A 27,563-nucleotide genomic window follows, 5' to 3' on the forward strand; every position below is an offset into this window, starting at 1 on the left:
AATCACAGAGCGTTTCTTCTCCAACCTGAGTGACCACACAGAGCCCCGCCCACATGGATCCTCAACACGCCACCATGTCGTCTTTTGTCAGAAAAGAGATTTGATTTGATCTGTAAAATATTTTAAATAATTCGATACTCGATAGAAAATGTCTAATTCTGAAGAACGATCTCACAACGTTACGAAAGGGCTGAAACATTCCTGGATCCGCCCCTTTATCAAGAGAAGAAGAAGAACCACGATGAAAAGAATAAATGAATATCACTATCAATAAAATCATTACTACAGTTTATGAACTGGTTTCTGATTGGATCAGGATCAGAAGTGATGTCAGAACGAGTCGGTTCATATTTCCAGTTTGAGTTATCTCTCGTTGTCATGGTGACGAGTGATAACCTCTGATTGGCTCATTTAACGACTTTTCTTATTGTCGTGAGTCACGTTTTCAACAGAACATTAATTATGACTCCATGTTTCATCTGCAGCTTCTGCTGGTTTGTGTCGTATCAAATGTTTATGAACGTTGATTTGGTCCAAATATTCACTGGGACTCAACTGATCAGAGTAGGGTCAAAGGTCAAAGCTCAAGGTCACTGTGCCCTCACCGTGTGAATGTTTCACCTCAGGAGCCCCTGATGGGATTTATCAGTTACTGACAAAGAACCGTGTTCTTCTGCAAATGATTTATAGATCTGCTGTAAATTAATAACATATCATAAAGTAACCGGGTTAAAATTCTGTGTGTGTGTGTGTGTGTGTGTGTGTGTGTGTATATGTGTGTGTGTATGTGTGTGTGTCCGAGCAGCTGAATGTACACACGGCTCATGTAGTCCAGCTCTGTCACGTGGTCATGTGACCCTCTGAGAACAGAACTGATTCAGAACCGTCCTGTTGGTTCACAGGCTCAGAACCCCCCCCCCGGCTCGCCCCCCGCTCACAGCAGTGCACTGGTAAACCTACACACTCGCCAACACGTATACACAACACATGCATGAGCGCACAAACAGGAGAGTGAGTGGTCGCTGCGTGTCCTCAGGTGACCCAACGTACGCAGCTTTAAATAGAAACGCTTTCATCTGAGCGACAGCTCAGTGGACCAATCACCTGCTCCCACTGGACCTGCTGCTCAGGGACCAATCACCTGCTCCCACTGGACCTGCTGCTCAGGGACCAATCACCTGCTCCCACTGGACCTGCTGCTCAGGGACCAATCACCTGCTCCCACTGGACCTGCTGCTCAGGGACCAATCACCTGCTCCCACTGGACCTGCTGCTCAGGGACCAATCACCTGCTCCCACTGGAAACCAGTGAAGCTCAGTGGACGATCGAGTGTTTCTACAATGTGACCACATCTGAATCTGCAACAAGGTCCAGTTCAAACCAGCTCCTTGAACCTGATGGAGGGAGAACGAGTCTCACTCCATCCTTTAACTCCTCTCTCTCTCTTCCCCCCTCTCTCTCTCTGTCTCTCTCCCTCTCTCTCTTTCCCCCTTCTCTCTCTCTCTTCCCCACCTCCCTCCCTCTCTCACTCTCTCTCTCTCTCCATCCCTCCCTCTCTCTCTCCCTCCCTTTCTCTCTCTCTCTCTCGCTCCCTCTCTCTCTCCCTCTCTCTCTTTCCACCTTCTCTCTCTCTCTTCCCCACCTCCCTCCCTCTCTCACTCTCTCTCTCTCCCTCCCTTTCTCTCTCTCTCTCTTCCCCCCCCTCTCTCTCCCTCCCTTTCTCTCTCTCTCTCTTCCCCCCCTCTCTCTTCCCCCTCTCTCTCTCCATCCCTCCCTCTCTCTCTCCCTCCCTTTCTCTCTCTCTCTCTCTAGCTCCCTCCCTCTCTCTCGTCCCCCCCTTCTCTCTCTCTCTCTCTCTCTCTCCCTCCCGCTCTCCCCCCCCCCCCCTCTCTGTGTGAAACAAGGTTCTGTTACACAGTTGCATGGAGGCCTTTCAGGTCCTGGAAGCACAAAGACTGTATTCAAATCCCTGTGCTATTTTTCAGGGACTGGCCTCAGCACAGAATCGCACACACCATCGGCTGTGTGTGTGTGTTTGTGTGTGTGTGTGTGTGTGTGTGTGTGTGTGTGTGTGTGTGTGTGTGCGAGAGAGTGTGTGTGTGCACCCGCCCTCTCTCACCTGGATACAGATCCCATTCAAATCGTCTGTGAACCAATTCAGATGGGGTCAAAACTTTTGAAACAATCATGATTAGCACCAACAAAAGGTACACGGCTGTGAAGTAGGTGTACACAGACACACACACACACACACACACACTCTCTCACAGTGGCAGCCGTGTGGGTCTATTTGGGTCAGAGCTGAAGTGAAGGTGTTGTCACAAGAACAGACTGTTCTCAACATGTGTGTATGTGTGTAACAGATTGTGTATATTAGTGTGTTTGTGTCAGAGTATGTATATTAGTGTATCAGAGTGTGTGTACATTAGTGTGTATCACATTGTGTGTGTGTGCTCCTGTCAGCTCCTCTTGTTCGGGCCACGTTTGGACATGTGCGTGTGCGTCTCCTCCTTCAGGCTGTCATGTTTCTTGTGGGTTGTATACCTTTGTGTGTCTGTGTGGTATTAACCTATATTAACACGGTGAAGCGGCGTGCACACACCGCCTGACTCCGCCTCATCAAAGGCGGCGCCGCCGTTTGAGTCTGTCACATCTCAGCAGACGAGTTGTTTCCTTTACATTCCCCACGCGGCGCCGGGTCGAGATGCAAACTCCCCTGAGTAATGAGAGGAGGCAGATCTGAGAGCTGCTGCTGAAGTTATATAATATATAATAATAGAACCTGACGGGAGCAACATGTAGAAATCACATGTTGAAATCGACATGTAGAAATCATGTGTTGAAATCTACATGTATGGAAACATGATCAGAATGTTTCACTCTCTGCAGATGAGACCACGATGATGACAACGTCCTCCGTCCTCCAGAGCAGCAGAGGGACAACGGCCTCGGTCCTCCAGAGCAGCAGAGGGACAACGGCCTCGGTCCTCCAGAGCAGCAGAGGGACAACGGCCTCGGTCCTCCAGAGCAGCAGAGGGACAACGTCATCGGTCCTCCAGAGCAGCAGAGGGACAACGTCATCGGTCCTCCAGAGCAGCAGAGGGACAACGGCCTCGGTCCTCCAGAGCAGCAGAGGGACAACGTCATCGGTCCTCCAGAGCAGCAGAGGGACAACGGCCTCGGTCCTCCAGAGCAGCAGAGGGACAACGTCCTCGGTCCTCCAGAGCAGCAGAGGGACAACGTCATCGGTCCTCCAGAGCAGCAGAGGGACAACGGCCTCGGTCCTCCAGAGCAGCAGAGGGACAACGTCATCGGTCCTCCAGAGCAGCAGAGGGACAACGGCCTCGGCCCTCCAGAGCAGCAGAGGGACAACGTCATCGGTCCTCCAGAGCAGCAGAGGGACAACGGCCTTGGTCCTCCAGAACAGCAGAGGGACAACGGCCTTGGTCCTCCAGAACAGCAGAGGGACAACGTCCTCGGTCCTCCAGAGCAGCAGAGGGACAACGTCATCGGTCCTCCAGAACAGCAGAGGGACAACGTCCTCGGTCCTCCAGAGCAGCAGAGGGACAACGTCATCGGTCCTCCAGAGCAGCAGAGGGACAACGGCCTCGGCCCTCCAGAGCAGCAGAGGGACAACGTCCTCGGTCTTCCAGAGCAGCAGAGGGACAACGTCCTCGGTCCTCCAGAGCAGCAGAGGGACAACGTCATCGGTCCTCCAGAGCAGCAGAGGGACAACGTCCTCGGTCCTCCAGAGCAGCAGAGGGACAACGTCCTCGATCTTCCAGAGCAGCAGAGGGACAACGTCATCGGTCCTCCAGAGCAGCAGAGGGACAACGGCCTCGGTCCTCCAGAGCAGCAGAGGGACAACGTCCTCGGTCCTCCAGAGCAGCAGAGGGACAACGTCCTCGATCTTCCAGAGCAGCAGAGGGACAACGTCATCGGTCCTCCAGAGCAGCAGAGGGACAACGTCATCGGTCCTCCAGAGCAGCAGAGGGACAACGTCCTCGGTCCTCCAGAGCAGCAGAGGGACAACGTCCTCGATCTTCCAGAGCAGCAGAGGGACAACGTCCTCGGTCCTCCAGAGCAGCAGAGGGACAACGGCCTCGGTCCTCCAGAGCAGCAGAGGGACAACGTCCTCGGTCCTCCAGAGCAGCAGAGGGACAACGTCATCGGTCCTCCAGAGCAGCAGAGGGACAACGGCCTCGGTCCTCCAGAGCAGCAGAGGGACAACGTCATCGGTCCTCCAGAGCAGCAGAGGGACAACGGCCTCGGCCCTCCAGAGCAGCAGAGGGACAACGTCATCGGTCCTCCAGAGCAGCAGAGGGACAACGGCCTTGGTCCTCCAGAACAGCAGAGGGACAACGTCCTCGGTCCTCCAGAGCAGCAGAGGGACAACGTCATCGGTCCTCCAGAACAGCAGAGGGACAACGTCCTCGGTCCTCCAGAGCAGCAGAGGGACAACGTCATCGGTCCTCCAGAGCAGCAGAGGGACAACGGCCTCGGCCCTCCAGAGCAGCAGAGGGACAACGTCCTCGGTCTTCCAGAGCAGCAGAGGGACAACGTCCTCGGTCCTCCAGAGCAGCAGAGGGACAACGTCATCGGTCCTCCAGAGCAGCAGAGGGACAACGTCCTCGGTCCTCCAGAGCAGCAGAGGGACAACGTCCTCGATCTTCCAGAGCAGCAGAGGGACAACGTCATCGGTCCTCCAGAGCAGCAGAGGGACAACGGCCTCGGTCCTCCAGAGCAGCAGAGGGACAACGTCCTCGGTCCTCCAGAGCAGCAGAGGGACAACGTCCTCGATCTTCCAGAGCAGCAGAGGGACAACGTCATCGGTCCTCCAGAGCAGCAGAGGGACAACGTCATCGGTCCTCCAGAGCAGCAGAGGGACAACGTCCTCGGTCCTCCAGAGCAGCAGAGGGACAACGTCCTCGATCTTCCAGAGCAGCAGAGGGACAACGTCCTCGGTCCTCCAGAGCAGCAGAGGGACAACGGCCTCGGTCCTCCAGAGCAGCAGAGGGACAACGGCCTCGGTCCTCCAGAGCAGCAGAGGGACAACGTCATCGGTCCTCCAGAGCAGCAGAGGGACAACGGCCTCGGTCCTCCAGAGCAGCAGAGGGACAACGTCATCGGTCCTCCAGAGCAGCAGAGGGACAACGTCCTCGGTCCTCCAGAGCAGCAGAGGGACAACGTCATCGGTCCTCCAGAGCAGCAGAGGGACAACGGCCTCGGCCCTCCAGAGCAGCAGAGGGACAACGTCCTCGGTCTTCCAGAGCAGCAGAGGGACAACGGCCTCGGTCCTCCAGAGCAGCAGAGGGACAACGGCCTCGGTCTCTTTGAGTGCTGCTCATTGATCTGTTGGTTTCTCTCTAAACGAGGAGATTCCAGAGCTTTTGGTGATGAGGGAATCTAAACGTCATGTCCTGCTGTCTGTCTCTGTCTCTGTCTGTCCTTCTGTCGGTTACACTAAATTTAAATTCACTTCACAGATGGTTCAACTTCTCCAAGGACACTTTGGCCCGAACTGGGATTCAAGCCACCGAGCTTCTAGTTGTAGGACCAGCACTCTCCCCCCTCAGCCACAGGGACCACAGACGGACGGATGGACATATAGAAGGATTTTCTGTCTCTCTTCAGTCTTCTTGTGTCTCTCATGATAAAAACGAGTTTGTTTCTGTGTCAGATTATTTCTCTGATGTTGAATCTCATTGTTTCTCATTTTATTTTGTGATCACGGTTTTAAAAGAAATGAAAGTGACAGAGTGAAGAGTGAGAGTTCCAGGGGACAGAGGTGGAGACAGACTGAAGACGTCTGCAGCGTCTCTTCATCAACATGAATCAAACCACAGAGGAGCGTTTCTTCAAACACCATTTGATCACAGACATTTAACCAATCCCCAGATGAGGGGACGTGTTTGCAGCAAAGCATTGTGGGACAGATAATCCTGCTCACCCGGTGTCTTCTCCCTCGGCTCGTCCCTGACGCCGTCTCATCGTCTCTGACAGATTCAGATGTTAAAACTGTGATTTCCGCCTGGTTACATCAACCCCCCCGAACACCGTCATCCTCTTCCTCCTTCACCCCCCCCCCCCCCCCCCACCACCACACGCTCAGCACCAGACGAGTCATCAGCAGATGTTGTCAAAGGGAATTAAAGAAACGGATTATCACCCCCCCCCCCCTCCTCCCAGGTGAGCGGCGGGGGGGGGGGGGGGGGGGTCAGGCGACGCATCTCACTTAAATTTTTTCTTCTTAAAAAAAATAAGAATAATTGTGCGTTTGTCCCGGAGAAGTGAAGTGACAGGAACACGCGTGTGCGTCGGTCTATTCCGGGACTCGAGTCGTGTGATGTGGATTTAAATGACTCCGACGCGCAGGTCAGAGGTCACGAGGCCGACGCCCACCCTCTGATCGGCGCCAGATGTCACAATTTGTGGAGGTAAGAAACGTCAGTGACAAGGAGACAAATGTTTAATTTAATCACTCATCACTTCTCATTTCTCTGGATTCTTATTTGACGTGAGAATAAACAAAGATGCAGATCTGGTGTCAGACGGGAACAAGTTTCAAACGGCTTCAGAATTTAAATGATTTCAGAAATACAGAGGTTGTTTTATTATAACCCTGAAATTACTAATGAAACACGTCGGGTCGAATCCCGACACGCTCTCGTCCCTCAAAGCTCTTAATGTTTCCACTATGTGAGGTTTGAACCTAGAGTCTGAAAGAGAACTTGAACCTGTGACCTGGAGTTCTCCTGCTCGCTCGGGTCCTTCAGACGCTGAGTCCTGTTCCTGTTCTTATTCTCTCATCGTTATCTCCTCTCTACTTCAAACCAGACGTTAACCCTGAGAACACAGAGGATCCAGACGAGGGAGCAGATCTTCATCAAGCTGCTGAAGAGGCTTCAACTCGTCTGGGATTGGTCTTCACTGTCTAGAAACTGAGGTTTTAAACTGAGTTTATACAGTGTAAATAATATTAAGATGCATTTATTAAGATGAAGATGCATTTATTCGTCCCAAACACAGACACACTCATGCAGGTAGGGAAATGTAACCTCTGTAACATCTGGTGCAGGACACACAGAGCAGTGAGCGACCATGTACGGCGCTCGGGGAGCAGATGTTGGGGGAGTAAGGTGCCTTGCTCAGGGGCACTAGACAGGGTAGGGAGAATCCTCTTGGATTCTTGAACAGATCAATGCAGGTTCATCTTTAGTTGTTTCTCCGTGGAACTGAACCAGAGATCTTCTCTGTAAATGAGAAGTTTGAATTGACAGTTGCACAACTAAAGAGTTTATAAGGTGAAGGACGAATCCCATCTTCATCTTCCTCACGTTCACTGGAACAAGCACGATGATGAAATCAGCTGATCGACACGGACCAACAGGAAGTCGGGAAATCAAACTCCTGCAGGAGGAGCAACATGTCGACAGGGTGAGGTCAGAGGTCAAACTCACTGCAGCTCAAACCTGTGAGATGATAAACTCACATTCATGACTTAAAATCAAACATTTGATGTTTTTCAGATTCTAGTTTGATGTAAAGGTTTTTCTTCAAAGTAAAAAACTCTGGTAAAGTGAGTTCATGCAGAATCGTCTCTGTGACATCACAGCTCAGTTCTGAGGTTCTGAGGTTCTGAGGTTCTGAGGATCTGAGGTTCTGAGGTTCTGAGGTTCTGAGGATCTGAGGTTCTGAGGATCTGAGGTTCTGAGGTTCTGAGGATCTGAGGTTCTGAGGTTCTGAGGTTCTGAGGATCTGAGGTTCTGAGGTTCTGAGGATCTGAGGTTCTGAGGTTCTGAGGATCTGAGGTTCTGAGGTTCTGAGGTTCTGAGGTTCTGAGGATCTGAGGTTCTGAGGATCTGAGGTTCTGAGGTTCTGAGGATCTGAGGTTCTGAGGTTCTGAGGATCTGAGGTTCTGAGGTTCAGGTCCGTGTGGAGTTTCTCTGGCTTCGTCTGGAATCTGCAGACGTTGAATCTGAAACCGGATCATCTTGAAATCCATCAATCGATTGTTAAAACGTTTCCTGACATGTTTTCTTTCAGTTTTTTCATCTTTGGTTTTTAATGTTTTGACAAAGAGTGTGATTCATTCTGCACATATCGTATGTAAAGAGAATTTACCCATAATGCATTGAGCATGAGGAGTGACCTGACTCCACATGCAGCAGAGACCAGGACCAGGAGAACCGCTCCGGGCTCATACCAGGTATTTAAAGTGGGAGGAAATCGCAGCAGTTGGTGATTTGGCTTTTATTTTGTTGATTTGTGGTTTTTGTTTTTAGTGCAGGCAGATGACTCCACATCTGGTCCACATCAAACTGTTGCTGCTCAAAGCTGCAGTTAGTTCTAGTCTCCCTGAGCCAGAGGACATTCAGCTCAGAATCTGTGGTTTAGGAAATTATGTCGTCTAACAAAGAACATACAGTGCGATACATACAATATGTGTTTGTATCTGCGAGTGTGGCTGTTTTGTGTGTGTTTTGCGTGACCTCCCTGCTGTCGTCACGGCTCTGCCGGTTCCCCAGAGGCCTCCTCGGACTGAAGACCATCTTTGTTCCACAGACTTCTGCCACGTCACATTGTTCAGAGGATCATCAGCACCACACTTTGTGTTCCAGCTTGTTGCTGCACACTGATCTGAATCCAGATAGTGGGTCTGCAGCAGAGACGTGATGATCCGTTGTGTGTTCAACTCTCCGCTGCGTCCACACGCTGCGATGGTGCAGCTCGCACTTGATTTGAAAAGTGAAGCTGAAACATCTGGATCGCCCCCTGGTGGCTGGTTGTGGTCATAAAGCCGGCCTCCTCCATGTTAGCAGAAGGAACATGTCGAATAAGTTCAAGTTTGATTTGGTTTGATTTCACGATGTGACTCAGGGAGCGAACAGAAGATGAACATGTTGTGTGGCTGGTGTTTGTGTAGCAGCAGCAGGTTGTCGGGTCCGACTCGTTCACACAGGAACATGTGGGGAACATCCAAACAGAAGAAGACCAGGAACCATGACCGACCTCCACCGACCTCCACCGACCCAGATGCTCAGCCACAGGAGGAACAGAAATGTCAGAGGCAGCGTGAGGACGCCGTGTCCTCATCTGACAGACGAGCCTTGTCCTGCTGCTTTCATGACTCCAGTGTTTCCAGGCCTGAGGCCGGTCGACACGTAGAGGACGACACTGAGACGTCTTCAAAGCCACAGCCGGTCTGATGACGTGAGGCCACGTGCGCTCGGATTAAAATGCCACGTTCAACTCGGAGAAGAAGAAGCTGCTCTAACGTTTTGTTTTCACATTGATATCACGCTCTGGTTAGCTTAGCTTAGCATAGAGACTGGAAACAGTCTGTTCTTAAGATCAAAGACGAGCTGGGGACGAGCTGGGGACGAGCTGGGGACGTCCTCGTGAGATCATGAGACCGGTCAGAGTTTATCAGAATCTCATCTCCGTCCTGAACTCGTCTTTGTTTGACGTCTTTTGTTTAGTTTTTTTTTTTACCAGTAAAACGTTGCAGCTGGAACTGGTTTGAATTGTTTTTCTTCAGTTTCCAGTTTGTGAGAGGAGTCGCCCACAGACTGAATAAAGATGGACGACATGTCGACGCCCTAAGGGGAAGCCAAAGAATCTCATCTGCCCCCTGGTGGCTGGCTGCAGAACAGCCTCATCCATGTTAGCATATAGGACATGGACCAAACAAGCATCTCTCTCTCTCTCTGTCTGTGTGTTTCTGTGTGTGTGTGTGTGTGTGTGCGTGTGTGTCTGTGTGTCTTGTGTGTGTGTGTTAGTGTGTGTCCTCTGCCCTCTTCCAGATGTTATTTCTTCTTCTTCCTCCACAAACAAATTCTCCTGCAACAAAACAATACAAAACTAAAAAACAAATCATCAAACTGTAATTTGATCATATTATGTGTGTGTCTGTGTGTGTCAGTGTGTATAGTGTATGTCTGTGTGTGTGTGTCTCGTGTGTGTCAGAAGCTTGAGGTTTTGTTGGCCGACGCCTTCACAGACGTTCGTCCCAGATGGCATCAACGTCAGGTGATGATGTCACTTCCTAGTAAGTAAGTAAGTAAAATGTATTTATAGAGCACATTTAAATACAGCATAACTGACCAAAGTGCTGTACAATGACAATAAAAGGCAAATAATACAATATAACAATACAAATTAACCATAAGTACTAAAAACAAATACAAAGTGCAATAACATTCAATAACGTTCAATAACAGGAGGCGAACAGTTAGGGGGAAAGGAAGGCCAGGGAGTACAAGTGGGTTTTTAGCCTAGATTTGAAGGCAGAAGTGGAGGGGGCGGATCTAATGTTGTGAGGGAGCTGGTCCCACAGACGTGGAGCGGTGACAGCAAAGGCCCTGTCACCGTTCTGCTTGAGCCGTGAGCGTGGCACGTGCAGAAAACCTTTACTAGAGGATCTGAGGGACCTTTGGACTGACTGGGGCTGTACAAGGTCAGTGATGTAGGCTGGGGCCAGCCCATTGAGTGCCTTAAAAACAAATAATACAACTTTAAACTGTATCCTAAAAAGAATGGGGAGCCAGTGCAAGGAGGCCAGAATGGGGGTGATGTGCTCACGCCTCTTGGTGCCAGTTAAAAGACGTGCAGCTGCATTTTGAACCAGCTGTAGACGTCTGAGTGAGGATTGGGGGAGGCCGAGGTAGAGGGAATTGCATTAGTCCAGCCATGATGTAATAAAGGCATGAATTACTATCTCCAGGTCTTTATGAGATAGGAAGGTTTTGAGGCGGGAAATCACTCTAAGTTGGTAGAAACTAGTTTTGACCACATTACTAATCTGTTTGTGAGTTCAGAGTCGAGGATGACACCCAGGTTTCTGGCGTAGGGTGTGACAAATGGAGTGAGGTAACCTAAATTAGTAGTGCATCTTGCCTTGGGGGGGCCAAAAATGATGACTTCTGTCTTGTCACCATTTAACTGGAGGAAGTTGTTGGCCATCCAGTTTCTGATATCTTCAAGACAGACCAGGAGAGATTGGATGGAGTCCCTAGATTTTAGTGGCAGGTACAGCTGTGAATCATCTGCATAGAGGTGAAAAGAGATGTTATGCTTTCTTATAATGTCACCCAGTGGGAGCATATACAGGCTGAATAGCATGGGACCCAGTATGGACCCCTGAGGGACCCCATAAGAGACAGGGGCAGATGATGAAGAGAACTGGCCTATAGAGACAGAGAAAGTCCTGTGTTTAAGGTAAGAGCTGAACGACTCAGTAACTCAGCAGAGTAATAGATTACAATGTGACGTTCAGTGTAATGGGATAAAGTGAAGATGATGAAGAAGAAGAGGAACCAAGGGGTCAGGTGGATCCAAAGCTTCTCCGTTCACACGTTTCAGTCTGAACAGAAACAGAGACCTCATGGTTCTGGATTCTGTTAGATCTGGATTCTATTAGATCTGGATTCTGTTAGATCTGGATTCTGTGAGATCTGGATTCGGTTTGATCTGGATTCTATTAGATTTGGATTCTATTAGATCTGGATTCTGTTAGATCTGGATTCTGTTAGATCTGGATTCTATTAGATCTGGATTCTGTCAGATCTGGATTCTATGAGATCTGGATTATATTAGATTTGGATTCTGTTAGATCTGGATTCTATTAGATCTGGATTCTGTGAGATCTGGATTATATTAGATCTGGATTCTATTAGATCTGGATTCTATTAGATCTGGATTCTGTTAGATCTGGATTCTGTTAGATCTGGATTCTATTAGATCTGGATTCTGTTACATCTGGATTCTGTTAGATCTGGATTCTATTAGATCTGGATTCTGTTAGATCTGGATTCTGTTAGATCTGGATTCTATTAGATCTGGTTTCTGTCAGATCTGGATTCTGTTAGATCTGGATTCTGTTAGATCTGGATTCTATTAGATCTGGTTTCTGTCAGATCTGGATTCTGTTAGATCTGGATTCTGTCAGATCTGGATTCTGTGAGATCTGGATTATATTAGATCTGGATTCTGTTAGTATCTAACCCTAACCCCTCGGAGCCCCGGGGAGGAACGCCCCAGAGGAACCAGCTGAAGACCTGGTCCAGATCACTGAGGAAGAGGACGAGGCTCCTGGAAAACAGGTGATTTTTATTGAAAAGATGTTTAATTCATCTCCGCGTTTGACGCCATGTTTCCTGAGAACAGCTCGGGCTGCTGGGGGGGGGGGGGGGGGGGTTCACTCACTCAACAGCTGCCAGAGATGCTGATGTTCTCACTTTGCTCTTCCTCCTCTTACGCTCCCTCGGTTTCGTCTCCTCTTCAAACAACGGGTTGAAAAGTTCAGTGTGAAATCACATTTCTGTGCGATAGGAGCCGCAGTGTGTGAGTGTGTGTGTGTGTGTGTGTATGTGTGTTCAACTAAGAGCTTCCAGTGTACGAGTATGTGTTTGTCGTTCTGTCTTTTAGCTCCATGTGTGTGAGTTTGTGTGTTTCCTTCACTGAGCCGGGGATTTTTTTCTGTGAATCGCTTCATTCAACAGAAGGCCGCACATGTGTGTGTTTGTTTGTGTGTGTGTGTGTGTGTGTTAACACCCAGCTCCCATATGGCTGCTGACACTGGGGACACTGGAGGAGGAGGAGGGGGCGGAATGAAGAGTTTGTGGGCGTGACCCAATCAGCAGCTCGTGGCGGCTCAGTGGTCGAGTGAAACCTGGAGGCGGATCTGAACGATTCTGACCCGAGTTCATGAGGAAGAAGAAAAAAGAAACTTGTTCAACTTCAAATCAAGAAAAATTACTTTTACTACAAGTTCATTGAAACGTCTAAAACGTCTTTAGAATATTGAGTAAATAAAAGATGCCGAGAAGCTACAGCTGTTCCTGTTTCACTGTGATGTCACTGTGACGTCATGATGAAGACATCAGCTTCCTCCATCACCTGTCAGCCAGTGGAGGGGAGGTGATGGAGCAGCATGGCGTCTCCTTTAAGGTTTAACTGCTGGTTAAATATTGAGCGAGGGTCAAACTCAGGATTCCCACCAGGGGGCGTTAAACTCTAACAGCTGCCTCAGCGCCGAGCGGTAACGAGGCTCCGGCGTGAAGCCGCCGAGCCGCCGCTCACCAACCGGCTGGGTCCAGAAACAATAAGCTGCAGCGGGGGGGCTCATCAGACGGGTCTCAAAGTGCCTCCTTGTTGACGAGCTGCCGAACATTAAATCATGATTCACACGTCAGCTCGAAGCACACGAGTGATGGGTCATCACAAACATCTGGAGCAGCTGCAGGTCAGCGTCTGGACCAAACTGAGGTCACAGGAAGTCCTCACTTCTTCTTCTTCTGCTCGTTTCTCAGGAAACAGTTTCTCCTGCAGGTTGAACGACAGGAAGCGGCTCGGACGCCGGTCATGGGACACCTGGTGGCTGGAGGCCGAAGGTCTCAGGTGTCCGTCACCATCTCGTGAACTCGAGATCTCAAGAGGTTTCGAAACCCGAGTGTGTGTTTGGTCACGAGCACAAAGTCGAGGTCATACGTCACGTTTGACCTCGACTTTGAGGTTCAGCTCCTTCTCTTCCTGCTCCTCCTCTTCCTCCTGCTCCTCCTCTTCCTGCTCATCTTCCTCCTGCTCCTCCTCCTACTGCTCCTCTTCCTCCTGCTCCTCCTCGTCCTGCTCCTCCTCCTCCTTCTCTTCCTGCTCCTCCTCCTACTGCTCCTTCTCTTCCTGCTCCTCCTCTTCCTGCTCCTCTTCCTCCTGCTCCTCCTCTTCCTGCTCCTCCTCTTCCTGCTCCTCTTCCTCCTGCTCCTCCTCTTCCTGCTCCTCCTCCTACTGCTCCTTCTCTTCCTGCTCCTCCTCTTCCTGCTCCTCCTCTTCCTGCAGAGTCTCTGTTCACTTTCAGAGCGTCTGGTACACGTCTGGTTCTTCAGGCCCTGGATGAAGAGGCGTGGAGGTTCTGGACGGTGCAGAGGAACCACGCCAGGCGGATACACAAGCAGAACTGATTCAACAGGACAAACGGCAGCGAGACACAATGACACAATGACACAATGAGTCGTTGTCGTTCTGTGTCATCGCACGATGGAGACACGTTGGGTAACGAGCTTCATTCCGAACAGGAGCAGCGGCTGTTTGGTCTTTTATCTGCTGAAGTGTCGAGTGGAGCATCAGGATGTCGGGACTCGAACACGTGACGCTCACTGTAAGAATAAAAAACAGAAACACAAGATAAATAGGTAGATAAGGTTCAGTGGCAGATGATGGTAATAGTACTGATGATTTGATGGTAATGTTATTGTTAGACAGTATATAAAAAATAGTACAGTATATATAGTATATAATATAAATATATATTTATTTATATATGATAGTAATTATACCAATATAATAACAGTATATTGTAATCATGGCAGCAACAGTATATATAATAATAATAGTAAATATAATAATAATAATAACATGTACACATGTATAAATATGTGTATATAGACTTTTATACAAAGAATATACAAAGAGTATGATATAATATATGATATATAGTACGGGTATAAATATAAGTATTTGAAGATACAATAGATAATATAATATACTATGAGTGTAAGAATATGTAGACAGAGTGTGCAAAAGACAATATTATTGTATAAAATGATATATAGTATCAATATGCTCAATTATCATGTTCCAACCAAATGATGATCAAACATTAAACCTGCAAACATCTTTCCTCTTTTATTTTTATTCTCAAACACAAACATGAGTAAACGTTTGGTGAAATCATAAAACTGAACAGAAAACTAAAAATATCTGATAATAAAAAAATATGAAGAGGAAATTAAAATTCTGCTAAAGACATTTTCAAACGAACCTGAATCTAAAGACTTGACTCAAAGATCATTTAAAGATTTCATATTATACAAAGTCAGATTATTAATCATGTAAATTAGTCTCTAACCAATTTGGAGTTTTGGACATTTCCAATGTTTCAGAGTTTCATGTGTGAAGCTCGTGGTCACGTGAGTCGTGGCAGAGCAGATCATGGTCACAATCATAAAGTCAAACTACAGTTGGAAGCAGCTTGAGGGATCCTGAGCTCTGTGGACGAGGAGCCGGAGAATCAGAACATAACAAATATCAGAATATGAGCTTATTCACATTTCACCAGGTTTATTTACCACTGAGGCGACAAACGCTGCTTCAAGATGAGAAGTCTTATTTACCTGATTTCCCCCGGGGCCTCGAACGCAACATCACACACAAGAAGTGTTTTCTGTTCATCACTCACAGGTTGATTCATCTGCACACACACACACACACACAGACACACACTCTCTCACACACACACAGAAACACACTCTTCCTCTTACACACTCCAAATCAGAAAAGATCGTTTGTTTTCTAAAAGCTGGACTGAACACAGAATTTAAGAACGTGTAGTTCAGCGTCTGTCCACCAGGGCCCACGATGGTGACGTGCTCTAAAGCTATGAAGCCTCGATCTCAGTGCACGTCCTCGTGCGTCTGCTGCAAACTGGACGCTTCCTGTAGCTGGTGGAAGGAAGTGAACACGATCACATGACCAGGTCTCATTTCAGGTGCTTCCTCGACAACCTGTCACAACATGTCCCAGGATGCATTGCTCCTGGATGGCGTTTCTCAAAGAGGTGAAGAGACTGAACAGAGCACATGTTAACACCAGAGGGACACACACTCATACACAATCTCTCTCTCTCTCTCACCCTCTCAGCTCCCCCCCCCTCACACACTCTCTCTCTCACTCTCTCAGCCCCCCCCCCCCCCCCCCCACACACACACAGAAACAGTGGAGAGTGTTTGACCCTTTGGAAAAAGGCGGTTTTATTGAAATACAGACATCAACAGGTTGTTTTCATCCTGGAGACAGAAACAGAGCTTGAATACTTTTCCAATGAAATTAAAAAGAATCGATGGCTTTTTGTTTTTATCGTTTTCAGTCATAAAACCTGGAAAGACATTTTGAATCCTGCGTCTCAGGACGAGTGACCTCACACTGGTTCACAGACTGAAAACCCCCCTCGAGGTTTCTGACCTTTTAAAAACTGCTGGTTTGTTGAGTTGAAATCAAGCGCCCCTCGGTGCTGGGGGGGGGGAACCGTGCTCAGGTGTGTTTCTGTGCCCAGGGCCGGTTGTTTGACAGAAGCAGTAGAAGAAGAAGCAGAACCTCAGATATGAAGCAGGGCTGACCTCAACGCCCGACACACAACGCAGTCGAGCACCTGGACCTGGTCGACAGAGACCAGGTCCCAGTCGACAGGGACCCGGTCCCCATCGACAGAGACCCGGTCCCAGTCGACAGAGACCAGGTCCCAGTCTCGGTTTCGTACATTTGCAACCTAACCCAGGAACCAAAAATGAGACGTAAAGTTAATCGTAGGAAACCAGGTGCACGGAACCGATTAAATCTCAACATGAGAAAACAGAGCAGATGAAACAAAGGAAGGACTCGTGCACACGCGTCAGATCGACTTGTGTTGTAGTGTGAATGAACCTGGATGTTGTGAATCCAAGAGAAACAAACTCACACTGAAGAACCAAACTCCACCTTGAAGATGAAATCGACCTTTTCTCAACGACTCAGCTGAATCTGTTTAAAGTTGTGTGGTTTGAAGCCGGTGTGAACTAATGAGCTGCGTCCTCGGACGTCCTGCTGGACTCTCAGTGAGGTCTCAGGATGTTTGGAGCTGCCTCGTGTCACAGGTTTTAAAACAGACAGAATGAATTGTGTCTCTTTGTTCTCCGGCCACAAGCAGCAGTTTGAAGGTCAAACCTCCGAGACGACCTGGGACGTCTCTGTCGTCTCAGGGGCTCGACTCCTTCCTCCTCCAACATTCAGACAGTATAAACTCCCCAAAGCAAATACATTCAATCATTCATCAGAAAAATACTCAATTCAAACTTCACACATTTGCAAAAATAAAAGTCTCTTGGAAGCGTCAGCAGCGTCTCCTCGTGTCCTGCAGGAGGACGTGAAGCAGCGGAGACACGGAGACGCCAAACGCTACCGTAAAAAAAACTACAGCAACTTTAAGCAGAAAGGAGCGTGTCCACGGAGACCCCCCGGCTCGGTACCGCCCGGCTCGGTGCCCCCCGGCTCGGTACCGCCCGGCTCGGTACCGCCCGGCTCGGTACCGCCCGGCTGCGGGCTCGGCGCCCGGTGGGTGGAGACTGTGGTTTGAGGCCAGCCCTGCGATGCATTGTAAATACAGGATTTCAGATATATGTCTTATCATCTTTTAATCTGACAAGGACACTACAGCGGCAGAACCAATACATAAAGAAGCTCATAGTTTGTTTGTACTCATATTATTTTTTTGTCGGAATGGAACTAGTTTCTACTGAAGCTACCGAACTGAAGAAAAGACTCTTCCTCTTTTTTTGTCTGTTTTTACTTATTACAGGTGAGTATGAAGAACGACAGATAAAAAACAATCAAAGAAGACAAACGGAAGAAAGACGAGAGAGAGACAGAGAGAAGGAGAAGGGACGGAGTGGTAGAGCGAGGAGAAGAGACAGAGAGAAGAAGAGAGAGAGAGATGAAAGTATGATTCAGGCAGCATGATTCTGGGTTGTTGGATTTCACTGTTGAGTGTGTGTGTCTGTGTGTGTGTGTGTGTGGGTCTGTGTGTGTGTGTGTGTGGGTCTGTGTGTGTGTAAGTGTGTGTGTGTGAGATCGTCACCGTTGAATCGTCTGTGTTTGTTCTTCTATTTAAACAAAGTTCCTCGACAGTCACTTGGTCGTAAAAACATGTTCCTCAGAACCGAGTGCAGAGCGGCTTCACGTTCCTTTGTTCTTCAAACAGAGTTCACACAGAGTGGCTACGATCATCTTCATATAGTAATAATATAATAATATAATAATATAATAATATAATAATAGCACTTGACTTCACTTCAGCACAGTAAAAAAAGAAAAAAGGTCCAAAGGTGCTTTTTTTGTGTTTTGTTTTTAAATCCGAGTTGATGTGAAGCCAGGTCCCCCCCCCCCCCCCTCCTCCTCCTCCTCCTCGCAGCGGGGGGGTGGCGAGCGGACGTCCAGAGCCGGTGAGAGGAGGAGAAGTGACTGAAGTGTTGCCAGCTGCTCCGTCTCTCTCTCTTTTTAGAGGTTCCACTCCGGTTCCGGACAAGCGAGAGAAGCAGAACCAGGTCCGGCTCAGTCCACAGAGTGAGAGAGATGGGAGGTTCGGGGGGTTTCGGGGGGGTTTCGGGGGGGACGAGTTGCTCCCATTTTACAAAATGTAACAAAATGTTTCCTGCAAAATTTTACAAATCTGTTGCAAACAGGAAAAACAAACAAACAAACATATATATGTATTTACAGTGAGAATGCAGCAGATCCCAGCTTTGGCACTCGTTGTGTTTTTATAAGTTCTTGTTCTTGTTTGTTTGTTTGAAATCCAGCCTCTCGATTGGTCGATGTGTCGGCTGCTGCAGGCACAGGGGCGGGGCACTCGTCCTCGCATCTCCATGGCAACGCAGGTCACGCACAACATCCCCTCAGGTATACCCCCCCCCCCCCCGCTTCCTCTTAAAGGGGATGTTTAAAGAGGGACTAAGACAAATGAAGGTTCATTAATTATGATGAATTCATATTTCTATCACTGGTAATATCTATTTCCACCAACAAACTAAATTTACACCGAACTTCCCCAAAATATAGAAGACGACGAAGAGGAGAAGACGAGGGACGTGTTTGATGATGAAGGACAAATATTCTGTTCATATTGAGTTTGATCATTTCATGAGAGTTATGACTGAAACATGATTTCATGCTCTAATGTTCAGAATCACGTTCCTCAGGATGTTCGCTGGGTGAGGGCCCTGATTGGTCGGCTGCTCCACTCTGTTCTGATTGGTCAAATCAGGGTCGGCCTCCGCTCTGACACTTCCTGGTTTCGTTAGTGGGGGTGTGGCTCGAGGTCACGTGACATCGCGATGATTAACTGATTAAAGACTCGACCAGACTGACGATTTGAAATCTTATTGTCAAATCAACAAAAATCACTAATCTGACTGATTTCACTAATCTGAGCCTCGCCAAAATAAAACCCTGAAGTCTTCCACCTCCAACGTGACGTGAAGGCTGTTGTGCGTGATCTGCAGTGCGACAATCAAAAGGTAAAACATCGGCAAAAAATTGAAAAGGAAAAACAACATCTGGATAAAAAGTTCTTTTGTCTTCTTCTGTCTCCAGCAGCAGCGACGGCAGCAGATCCTCGTTGAGCCTGAAACAGACGAAGAAGAAAAGTTAAAAACATCAAACACTGAGAGTTTCAGATCATTCCCACACAACCAGGAGCGAAGGCCATAAAAAACACAAGCGGGGGGGATTAAAAGTAATTGTGCCAGGAGCCGGTGCCCCCCCCCCCCCGGCTGGGAACTGGGACATGTTGTGAAACCTCAGCTTTCCCCTCGACCCGGCCGGCCAGCGCTCTCTCTCCTAATCCGTGTAAGAGGGAAAGTGTGTTGGAGTTGTGTTTTGTGCGGAAGTGATTAACGAGGCTAGCGGTCGCTGTGATTATAGAAAACAGGACAATGGACAGTGGAACACACAGACACACAGACACACAGACACACAGACAAACACACAGACACACACACAGACACACACACAACTTCATCCTCTTCACACAAGCTGCTGCTCGGCCTCAAACAGGCGACAACGATTCTCCGGATTCAGACGCTTCGTGTTCTCTGACGTTCTGACGCTGAGTCCACGATTCAGGCTTTAGCCAGAAGCTTCACACTGAAGAGGAGGAAGAGGATGAAGAGGATGAAGAGGAGGAAGAGGATGAAGAGGATGAAGAGGAGGAAGAGGATGAAGAGGATCTCTTTAATCTCACGGTTCACTGTCACTTCTTCAGCTCAAATCCTCTGTGAAGAAGGTGCTGGAGGAGGAGGAGGAGGAGGAGGAGGAGGAGACCAACATGGAGCAAAAAGAGACAGAGCTCCGACTGAAATTCAACAAATATTAATTTTGAGCCGTCACATCTTTCATCTTTTTTTAATCTATAGGACCTGAAGAAAAGTCAACACACACACACACACACACACACACACACACACACACACACACACACACACAACTCTGCAATTCAAAGACACTCATCTTAAAAACCAAGATGTTTATAATAAATACACAATTCAACTTGAGCACAGACGTTGTGCAGGAAAACACAATCATCACTTCTGAGTTGTTTTATTTTTCACTTGAATATTTCATCAGGACGTTTCAGTGAAGTTTTGTTCCAAAGTTTTCTGGATTCTGGTTCAGCTGCTGTTTCACTGTGTGTTTCATGATATTTGTCATTTTTTGAATCTTTTAATAAAATAAAATCTCCTTGTCTCTGGAACCGGATGTTTATGGATCGTTGTTTTCCTGACGCAGTTTGTTCTCTGGCTCCGAGTTGCAGCTCTGCAGCTTTCTGGTGATTAAGCCGTCGTCTATAAGCTACGAGCGTTGAGAAGTTATTACGAGACGACGCTCGGCTGATTAAATGAAGCTGAGTGCGGCAGTGATTAGTGAGACAGGACAATGGATGGTGCACACACACACACAAACACAAAGACACACATTGATTTGCGTTGCAGGAATTTGTTTTTGCTCCACAAATCGTTCTGACTCGTTAATAAAAACCCGTCGCTCTCCGTGTTGCTGTGACCTCCGACCTCTAACCCCCCCCTCCCCTGAGTAGAACCTAAACCTCAGGGGAGTAAAGGAGAGACAATTTAACACAAATCACACATTTTCACATCCAGAAGCATTTTTCAGACACTTAACTCCTGCAGATGAAAACAGGTGAACACGTCTCCCTGATTCTAAACGTGTGAAACCTCTTGATTCATCTCAGACGTGTTATTCTTCTGCAGATATTCCACTCCAGCGTTTACCTTGGCCTCTTCCCCAGAAGAACAGAGTTAGGATTAATACAGAATAATATCGGGGGATGTTTATCACATTCTCATCATGTTTTGCTGAATAGTTGAATAACTTTGTCTTTAATTTCCATTACGAGCAGAATCTGAAATGACGACTGATGATTCTGACCAGAACCTTTTCAACTTGTATTGAAACAGTTTTTAAATTCGAGGTATTTTCCTCATCTCAGGTTTTCACAGTTTTTTATTCATGATCGTTCGATGGTATTTCTTCTGTATTTTGACTTTTGTGCTGAGATTAATTTCAGAACGTGAAACAGAGTCGTCTTTTAGCTCTTTGTTTGGTTTCTGTGGAGGTGGAGGAGACCCAACCTGGAGCTAAGAGGGCCTGAGGTGGATCAGGAGACACCAGCATCACTCTGCTGAGGTGCTTTCTTGTCTAGTTCAGACAGCGGCTCATGTTCGGTTCTCCTCCTGCTCACAGACTGAATCTCCACCGTCTGAAGGGAAGTGGATGAAAGTCACTGATGTTGTGTTTCTCCGTCTGGTGACTGGGTTTAAATAAATCAGTGTGTTACTGAACACGGATTCTATTTTCTATTGTAGTCTGTTCTATCTTATTATGTTATATGATGTTATATTATATAATGACTCACACTGTGGATTAACTTTGTGTTCAGACAGATGTGTGTGTGTGTGTGTGTCTCTTTAACACTAAACTTACTTTGTGGTGTTGTTTGTTTTTTTATTTAGATTTGACATGAATTTCTTTTATTCTCAGGTTGTGTTTGTGTGTGAGTTTAAAAAGCAGCTCGTTGACAGACCCGTGAAACGTGTCAGAGAAGAAGGATGTGGAGACGTCCAGTGACAGGAGGAGAGTTATTCCTGTTGGTTTTTCTAAACGCTGCATATTGATTATTGATTCTCTGTCACGGGCTGATCCTTTTGATCAGGTCTCACAAACGAGTGACAACCTGAAGTCGAGTCTCCAGCGTGTGTGTGCGTTTGCCTGCAGGACGTATTTGAACAGATTCTATTTGATGAAACTTTCAGTCTCCTGTCGTCACACGCTGCCCCCGGTGGAGCCTTTTATCATCACACTCCACCACACCAGGGGGTCTGCTGCTATTTCTGGCCTCAGATCAGTTTTTGTTCCTTCTCACTCCTAACTGTTCCTGAAGTTGGCGACGTCGCTGAGAAGTCGAAGCCAAAACTGACACAGCTCCACACACAGCCGGCGACTGGCTGGAGCGGCTCGGTCCGCTGCCCGGGATCGAGAAGCTGGCGTCCACTCTGACGGACGGAGGAGCGGGGGGGGACGGGGACGGGGGGACGGACATCACTTCACTCTCCTCTAAAAACCTGCAGATTCAGTTCCACAGACCATCTACTGACCTCGTTACCATCGAGTATTAGAATCCATCAACCATTAACGTTCTCTCACCGTTTCATCCGGTCAGCCTCCCGGACGCGTCCTCCGCCATCTTCCTCTCTCTGTCCAGCAGCAGCTCCCGTCCTCTCCTCGAGCGTCCGTCCTCCAGCCAGCTCCTGAACACCTCCCGCGCTCCTCCTCCGTTCTGTCCCCCGTTCTTCAGCTGCACCACGTCCTGCTGCCTCAGTCTGTTGGAGGTTAACACAGCGTCACCTACAGGTTCAGTGGGGGGGGGGGGGGGGGGGGTAGTGGCCTCTAGTGGTGAAGGTGCAGATTGCAAACAGCAGCTCTCCCCTGTGTGTTGAATCACTAATGATATTGTTAACACTATCCAGAGAAAGAATTGAGCGTTTTGTTTTAAATGTAGATTAAGTCATTTTCTGCCACTAAACTACATGAGGTGGTGCAGCAGTGAAGCATGATGGGAGTTGTAGTATTCTCCTGGTTAATTCATCAAAACACTGAGTAAAGAATCTTCACGTTAAAAATCTGTGTTTCTACGACGTTGTCCAGCTGACATCCTTCAGCCCGTTAAAATATATACAGAATTAAAACCACAATTTAAAAACAGACATGTTATATTAAGTATTACTGAAATGCTTTGATGAGCTGGTCCCTGTGTCGTTTGTATTTCTGTTGTTTTTATATTTGTCTGGTTTGTTAAACTCAATATCATCTTTGTTTATTTATCACAACGATGAAGGAATACGATTTTATTTAATATTTAAAGACAAATGTAGACGATTTAATTAGATAATGAAACTGACACAATCCCTGGCAGTTAGCAGCTGAAACTCCGTGAAACATCTCAATGAAGTTTAAGTGACAAACATGAAATTGATTTTATCATCGCAGATAAAAAGAGACGGGACGAATAATCTCTGAAATCAGATTCAAGGACATCTGTGATTCACCAGTGAGGACGAAGCCGTCGATCATGTGACTGTTCACGATCAGATTTAACACAAGTGGAACAATGGTTTGTTTTAATTATCATGAGAATATAGACGCAGAGTAATTTGATCCTGATGGAGTTTTTTTTTTCATGTAATGTGGAAAATAAGAAATTATATTCCAAAGTAAAATTCAAAGATGACAAATCTCAACTGTGTCAGTTACAACATTTGGTGAAATAAAGAGAAATCATTTTTTACTTTGCAGCTTGTGGATGAAATCATCTTTCCCTGAATTTACCATAAATCTATATCAATCTAATAAATTCCTTTGTGTTTCTCTGGTTGTCTGAACATTTCAGAGCCAGAAAGATTCCAACGTGCCGTTAACGAGCTTTTCAAAGACTGAGCCTGAACCCCCGAGCCGACTCACGGGAAGAATAAAGCTCTCGCCCAAATTATTGTGGAGATATTGGTTTCCTGCCTAATGGCTCGGTTATTTGACGGAAGATGTCCCGAGCTCCCAGAATCCACAGCAGACTAAATAAAGTGCCGTCGATTTCCAGGTTAATGTCCTGAAAACAATGTGAACGTGGCAACAAGGAAACAACGGCCCCCCCGCGGAGAGGAAGCTGGATTCATCTCAGTTCGGGTCACCACACAAAGAGACTCTCACTGAATACTATCTCATTTATATAAAGATAGAAGTAAAGACAAACTGGTGATTTATAGAAACATCTTCAGTTTTTGAGTGTAAGATGATCAGAGATGATTTAAAATCAGGAGAAACATTTGATTTGTGTTTCTGAGGCAGTTTCAGATTCTTTGATTCTTTTAAATGAAGCTGCAGAAACTCGAGAGCAAAAGAGAAGATGAAGATCTTGGAAGAGAACTAGGTGGTGAAGTATTAACTCCATTTCTAGCCTTAAGTTAAGGTTTAATGTTTCAAAGTAAAAAGTATTTATAATAAATTTGAGACTATTAAATAATATGTTATCGTTCGCTGTGGGGAAGTTTAAAATGAATCTTAAAATGTACCTTATTGTATATTTATACAACAAAAGGTTTTCACTCGTGTGAGGATCCTTCAAAAGAAAAGCTAAATACTAGCAAACATAAAACTTTAGATATTCTGCGAGTTCAGTACCTTCCAGCAAACCGGTCGTGGACGTCCTCGTGCTGTTGGCTGTTGAGGCTGTTGAGGCTGTTGAGGCTGTTGGCCCGCTGTTCCATCAACCAGCCCAGCTCCAGCTCCAGCACCTTACTGCTGCTGATGTTTGTTATGGCTCCTTCCTGGCAGAGCTGGATTTTGCTGGACGGAGTGTTTTCAGGGGAACTCACCGGCGCCCCCTGTCCTCCATTCACTCCCTTGTTGTTGAAGAGTTCTGTCAGGTCCATGCTGCCGCTCTGCAGCCGGCTGTCGTTGAACCAGCGGGCGAGGTCGGATCGATCCAGTCCCGTCCGACCCTCCAGCTGGTGGAGCTCCTCAGGGCAAGGCCACCGTGTTTGAGCAAAGTCGTCCTTGAGGAGCGCCAGGGTCCGGCTGTCTGGAGGCACTGAGCAGGGGCTCGGGGTGGGGACGGGGGGGGCGGTGGTACCGGGGGAGATGTTGGGCAGAGTGTGCGAAGGTAGCAGAGGGCTTTTAAGATGGCCGGCACCGATGCTCTGTTTGTGAATCCCATTCAGCTTGAGGGTTTGGTGTTGCTGCTGATGAAGCTGTTTGTCGGTGAGGGCGGCGAGGCCCCCCCCCCCGATCCTCTTAGTGCCCATGGAGTTGATGAGTGCTTGTTCCAGGTTGTCGCGCAGCGCACGGCGCTCCACGAACCAGCTGTCGATTTCCCGGTGAGACAGGCGGGTGCTGGCGGACAGACCGTCCACCTCGCTGTGTGTCGGGAAGCTGTTCCTCAAGAAGTTCTCTTCCAAGACCTTCAGCTGTTCGGCCGTTTTTCCTTTCATTCTCTCCAGCAAAGGAAACTGGGTCAGCACCGAGGACTTCTGCTGAAAGTCTGGTTTCATATGTGTCCCTCCATTGTTGTAAAGAGCAGAGGTCTGATGCTGAGGCCATTTAGCGTCAGTGCGAGAGGCTCCATTCGCCTCAGTCAGAGGAGTCAGCACCTTGTCTCCTCGGGGGTAGCTGGCCTTCAGCTCCACTCCCTGCTGCTCTTTTAGTTTCTTACCATCCAGGCTGAACCCCAGACTCTGTGGGGGGGCTTTAGCCGGAGCACGGATGGACTGAATAATGCTCGGCCTTCTTATCTGGGGGGTAATGAGTGGAGGGGAGTTTGGCAACTTCAAATCAGAAGCTGGCAGAGGCCGGGTGTTCGGGGGCTTTTCTCTGGAAGCAATGGGCAGGGCACGAGGAAGAAATAAGGATTTTTTAAACGGAGGGGCAAAGATAGGCGGGGGGGCTATCGTCCGCCTTGTTAAGAAATCTGGGAAGACAATGGAGGAGCGTGAGATCACCGGCTTTGACTTGGGGCTTCCTACTGTCGAGAGAATCTTCCCTTTGGACAACAATGATGGTGAAGATGAGGGTGGAGGCATTAAAGGCACAGCAGCGGATGGCCTCTTCATCTCTAAGGGAACAGGAGGTGGGGCCATGGGGAAGTGGTCTTTCTGGGGTGGAGGGGGTGGAGGAGGAGCCATGAGGCCCTTGTCTCGAGGGTCACCAGAATGGGGGGCGACTGCCATAATGGGTCGCTTAGCCTCTGGGCCACACAGCGCCATCAGGTGTGCTGGTAGGGTCCGTTTCAGGGTGGAGCAGAGTGTGACCCCGGCTGGAGAGCTGGTGGTGGTGACTACACCCGACCCATTGGACGTGGTGGTCCAGACGTGACCTGAAGGCTCCACCGTGGTGTGGACAGTGGACTGCTGGGGGGCTTTGGCAGACGGCTGGGAGCTTGTAGGGAGGATGGTGAACATGGGATGGGCAGGAGGGATGGAACCATTGAACATTTTCTTTCTTGCCTCCTCCACCTCCTCCGGGGACCAGGTGATGCCTTGCTTCAGGCGCTGGGTGGTGAACCACACTTTGATCTGCTCCTCCGGGTGCTTGGAAGCAGCTGTGAGCCAGGACAGCTCAGCGTGGGTGGGGTAAGGGAATTTGCTGAAGGAGGTGATCAATGTCAGGTTGTCATCTAAAGAAGGGTTATATTTGGTAGTGTTCAAGGGAACAGCTATTTTTGGTACAGAGTTGAAGTTGGGCGGGCGCTGGAGCATGGGGCTGACATGGGACAGCCCTCGGAGGACGGGGGGTTCTGGGATGATGACGGTTCCATTGATGTTGACGGCTGTGATCTGATCCAGCTGGCTCTTCGGGTCGCCTCCTCGATAGAGCGGCTGGATACTGTCCGGGGTTTTCAACGTGGTAGAGATGCAGGGTGGAATCACAGAGCTGGTGCTCTCACCTGGTTCCTCGACTGGGTTGGCCTGGCCCTCGATGGTCTGCTCTAAGACGGTCTGATTGTTCTCTCTTATCCTCTTGAACTTGAAGTTGGTCTCGCCCGGGTGCTGGCTGTCGTTGTGCTCGGTGAGGGAGTCGAACTTCTTGGTGTTGAAGTTGCAGACGGCACAGAGGTACAACGGATTGAGGATGACGTTAGGGTGGCTCGAGTCCACGTGCTCTTTAAAGTCATTCAGGTTCTGGGTGGCAAACGGGCAGTACTTGCACTCGTAACCTCTGGGCAGCTTCTTCTGGGATGTTGGGTCGGATTCAGCCTCTACCCCGTCCTTCTCTTCTGTGGCTTCTACATCTTCAATGACAGGGGGTCGGTCTTCTTTGCCCGACGGCTGCTCTTGTTCTTCTGGCTCAGCAGTTTGCTTCTCCTCTGGATTTGGAAATGTCTGCTGGTCTGGATCCTCTGGATCCTCTGGTTTCTCCTGCTCGGAGACTGGACTCTTCTCTGCACATTCAGGTGACTCTGACTTGTCCGTGGATGTTTCCATCAGCTCCTCTGCTTCGTCTCGCTCTTCAGGCCGGTCAGTGACGAGCCGGACCATGCAGGGGGTGGAGGACTTTCTACGACTGGACATGGCTGCTGCTGCTGCTGCTGCTGGTGATGGTGCTGGTGATGGTGTTGTTGATTGCGTTGAAGGTATTGTGATTTTGGGCTGCTGGTGCTTTCCAGCTGCTGGTGCTTTCCAGCGAGTGGGTGTGTGAGGGGATCTTACTGGGGTGGATCGGAGCTGATGGTTGTGGATACTGGAAGGTGGGTGGAGGTGGCGTCTCCAGCGTGAGAGAGGGAGGGCGAGACCCGGCTGATGCTGCTGGCCCAGGACCGGTGGTGCAGTGGCGTCTCCCGCTCACTGGCAGTGTCAGCTACTGACCTGGGCGTCATGGGATAGCATCACAGACAGCAGAGGAGCTCCAGCTG

At 48.5% G+C, this 27,563-nt stretch overlaps 1 protein-coding gene across 1 annotated transcript; it reads right to left on the reverse strand.

The window, feature by feature from the left end:
• Nucleotides 1-15,777: 15,777 nt before the first annotated feature.
• On the reverse strand, nt 15,778-27,466 carry LOC133972236 (zinc fingers and homeoboxes protein 2-like). Its single transcript, XM_062409576.1, has 3 exons — nt 24,338-27,466; nt 22,310-22,485; nt 15,778-19,211 (listed from the first exon to the last, which is right to left on the reverse strand). Exons 1-2 carry the CDS (start codon nt 27,220-27,222, stop codon nt 22,314-22,316), a joined length of 3,057 nt encoding a protein of 1,018 aa, XP_062265560.1. The 5' UTR covers nt 27,223-27,466; the 3' UTR covers nt 15,778-19,211; nt 22,310-22,313.
• Nucleotides 27,467-27,563: the final 97 nt, after the last annotated feature.

Source organism: Platichthys flesus, chromosome 17 (genome assembly GCF_949316205.1).
Source record: "Platichthys flesus chromosome 17, fPlaFle2.1, whole genome shotgun sequence".
NCBI classification, from domain to species: domain Eukaryota; kingdom Metazoa; phylum Chordata; class Actinopteri; order Pleuronectiformes; family Pleuronectidae; genus Platichthys; species Platichthys flesus.

Excerpts from the sequence above, each read along its gene's own strand:
- LOC133972236 (XM_062409576.1), bottom strand. The coding sequence starts at position 27,222 with ATGTCCAGTCGTAGAAAGTCCTCCACCCCCTGCATGGTCCGGCTCGTC. Across the intron at positions 22,486-24,337 it reads CACGACCGGTTTGCTGGAAG|ACTGAGGCAGCAGGACGTGG; the intron begins GTACTGAACTCG and ends AACCTCCAACAG.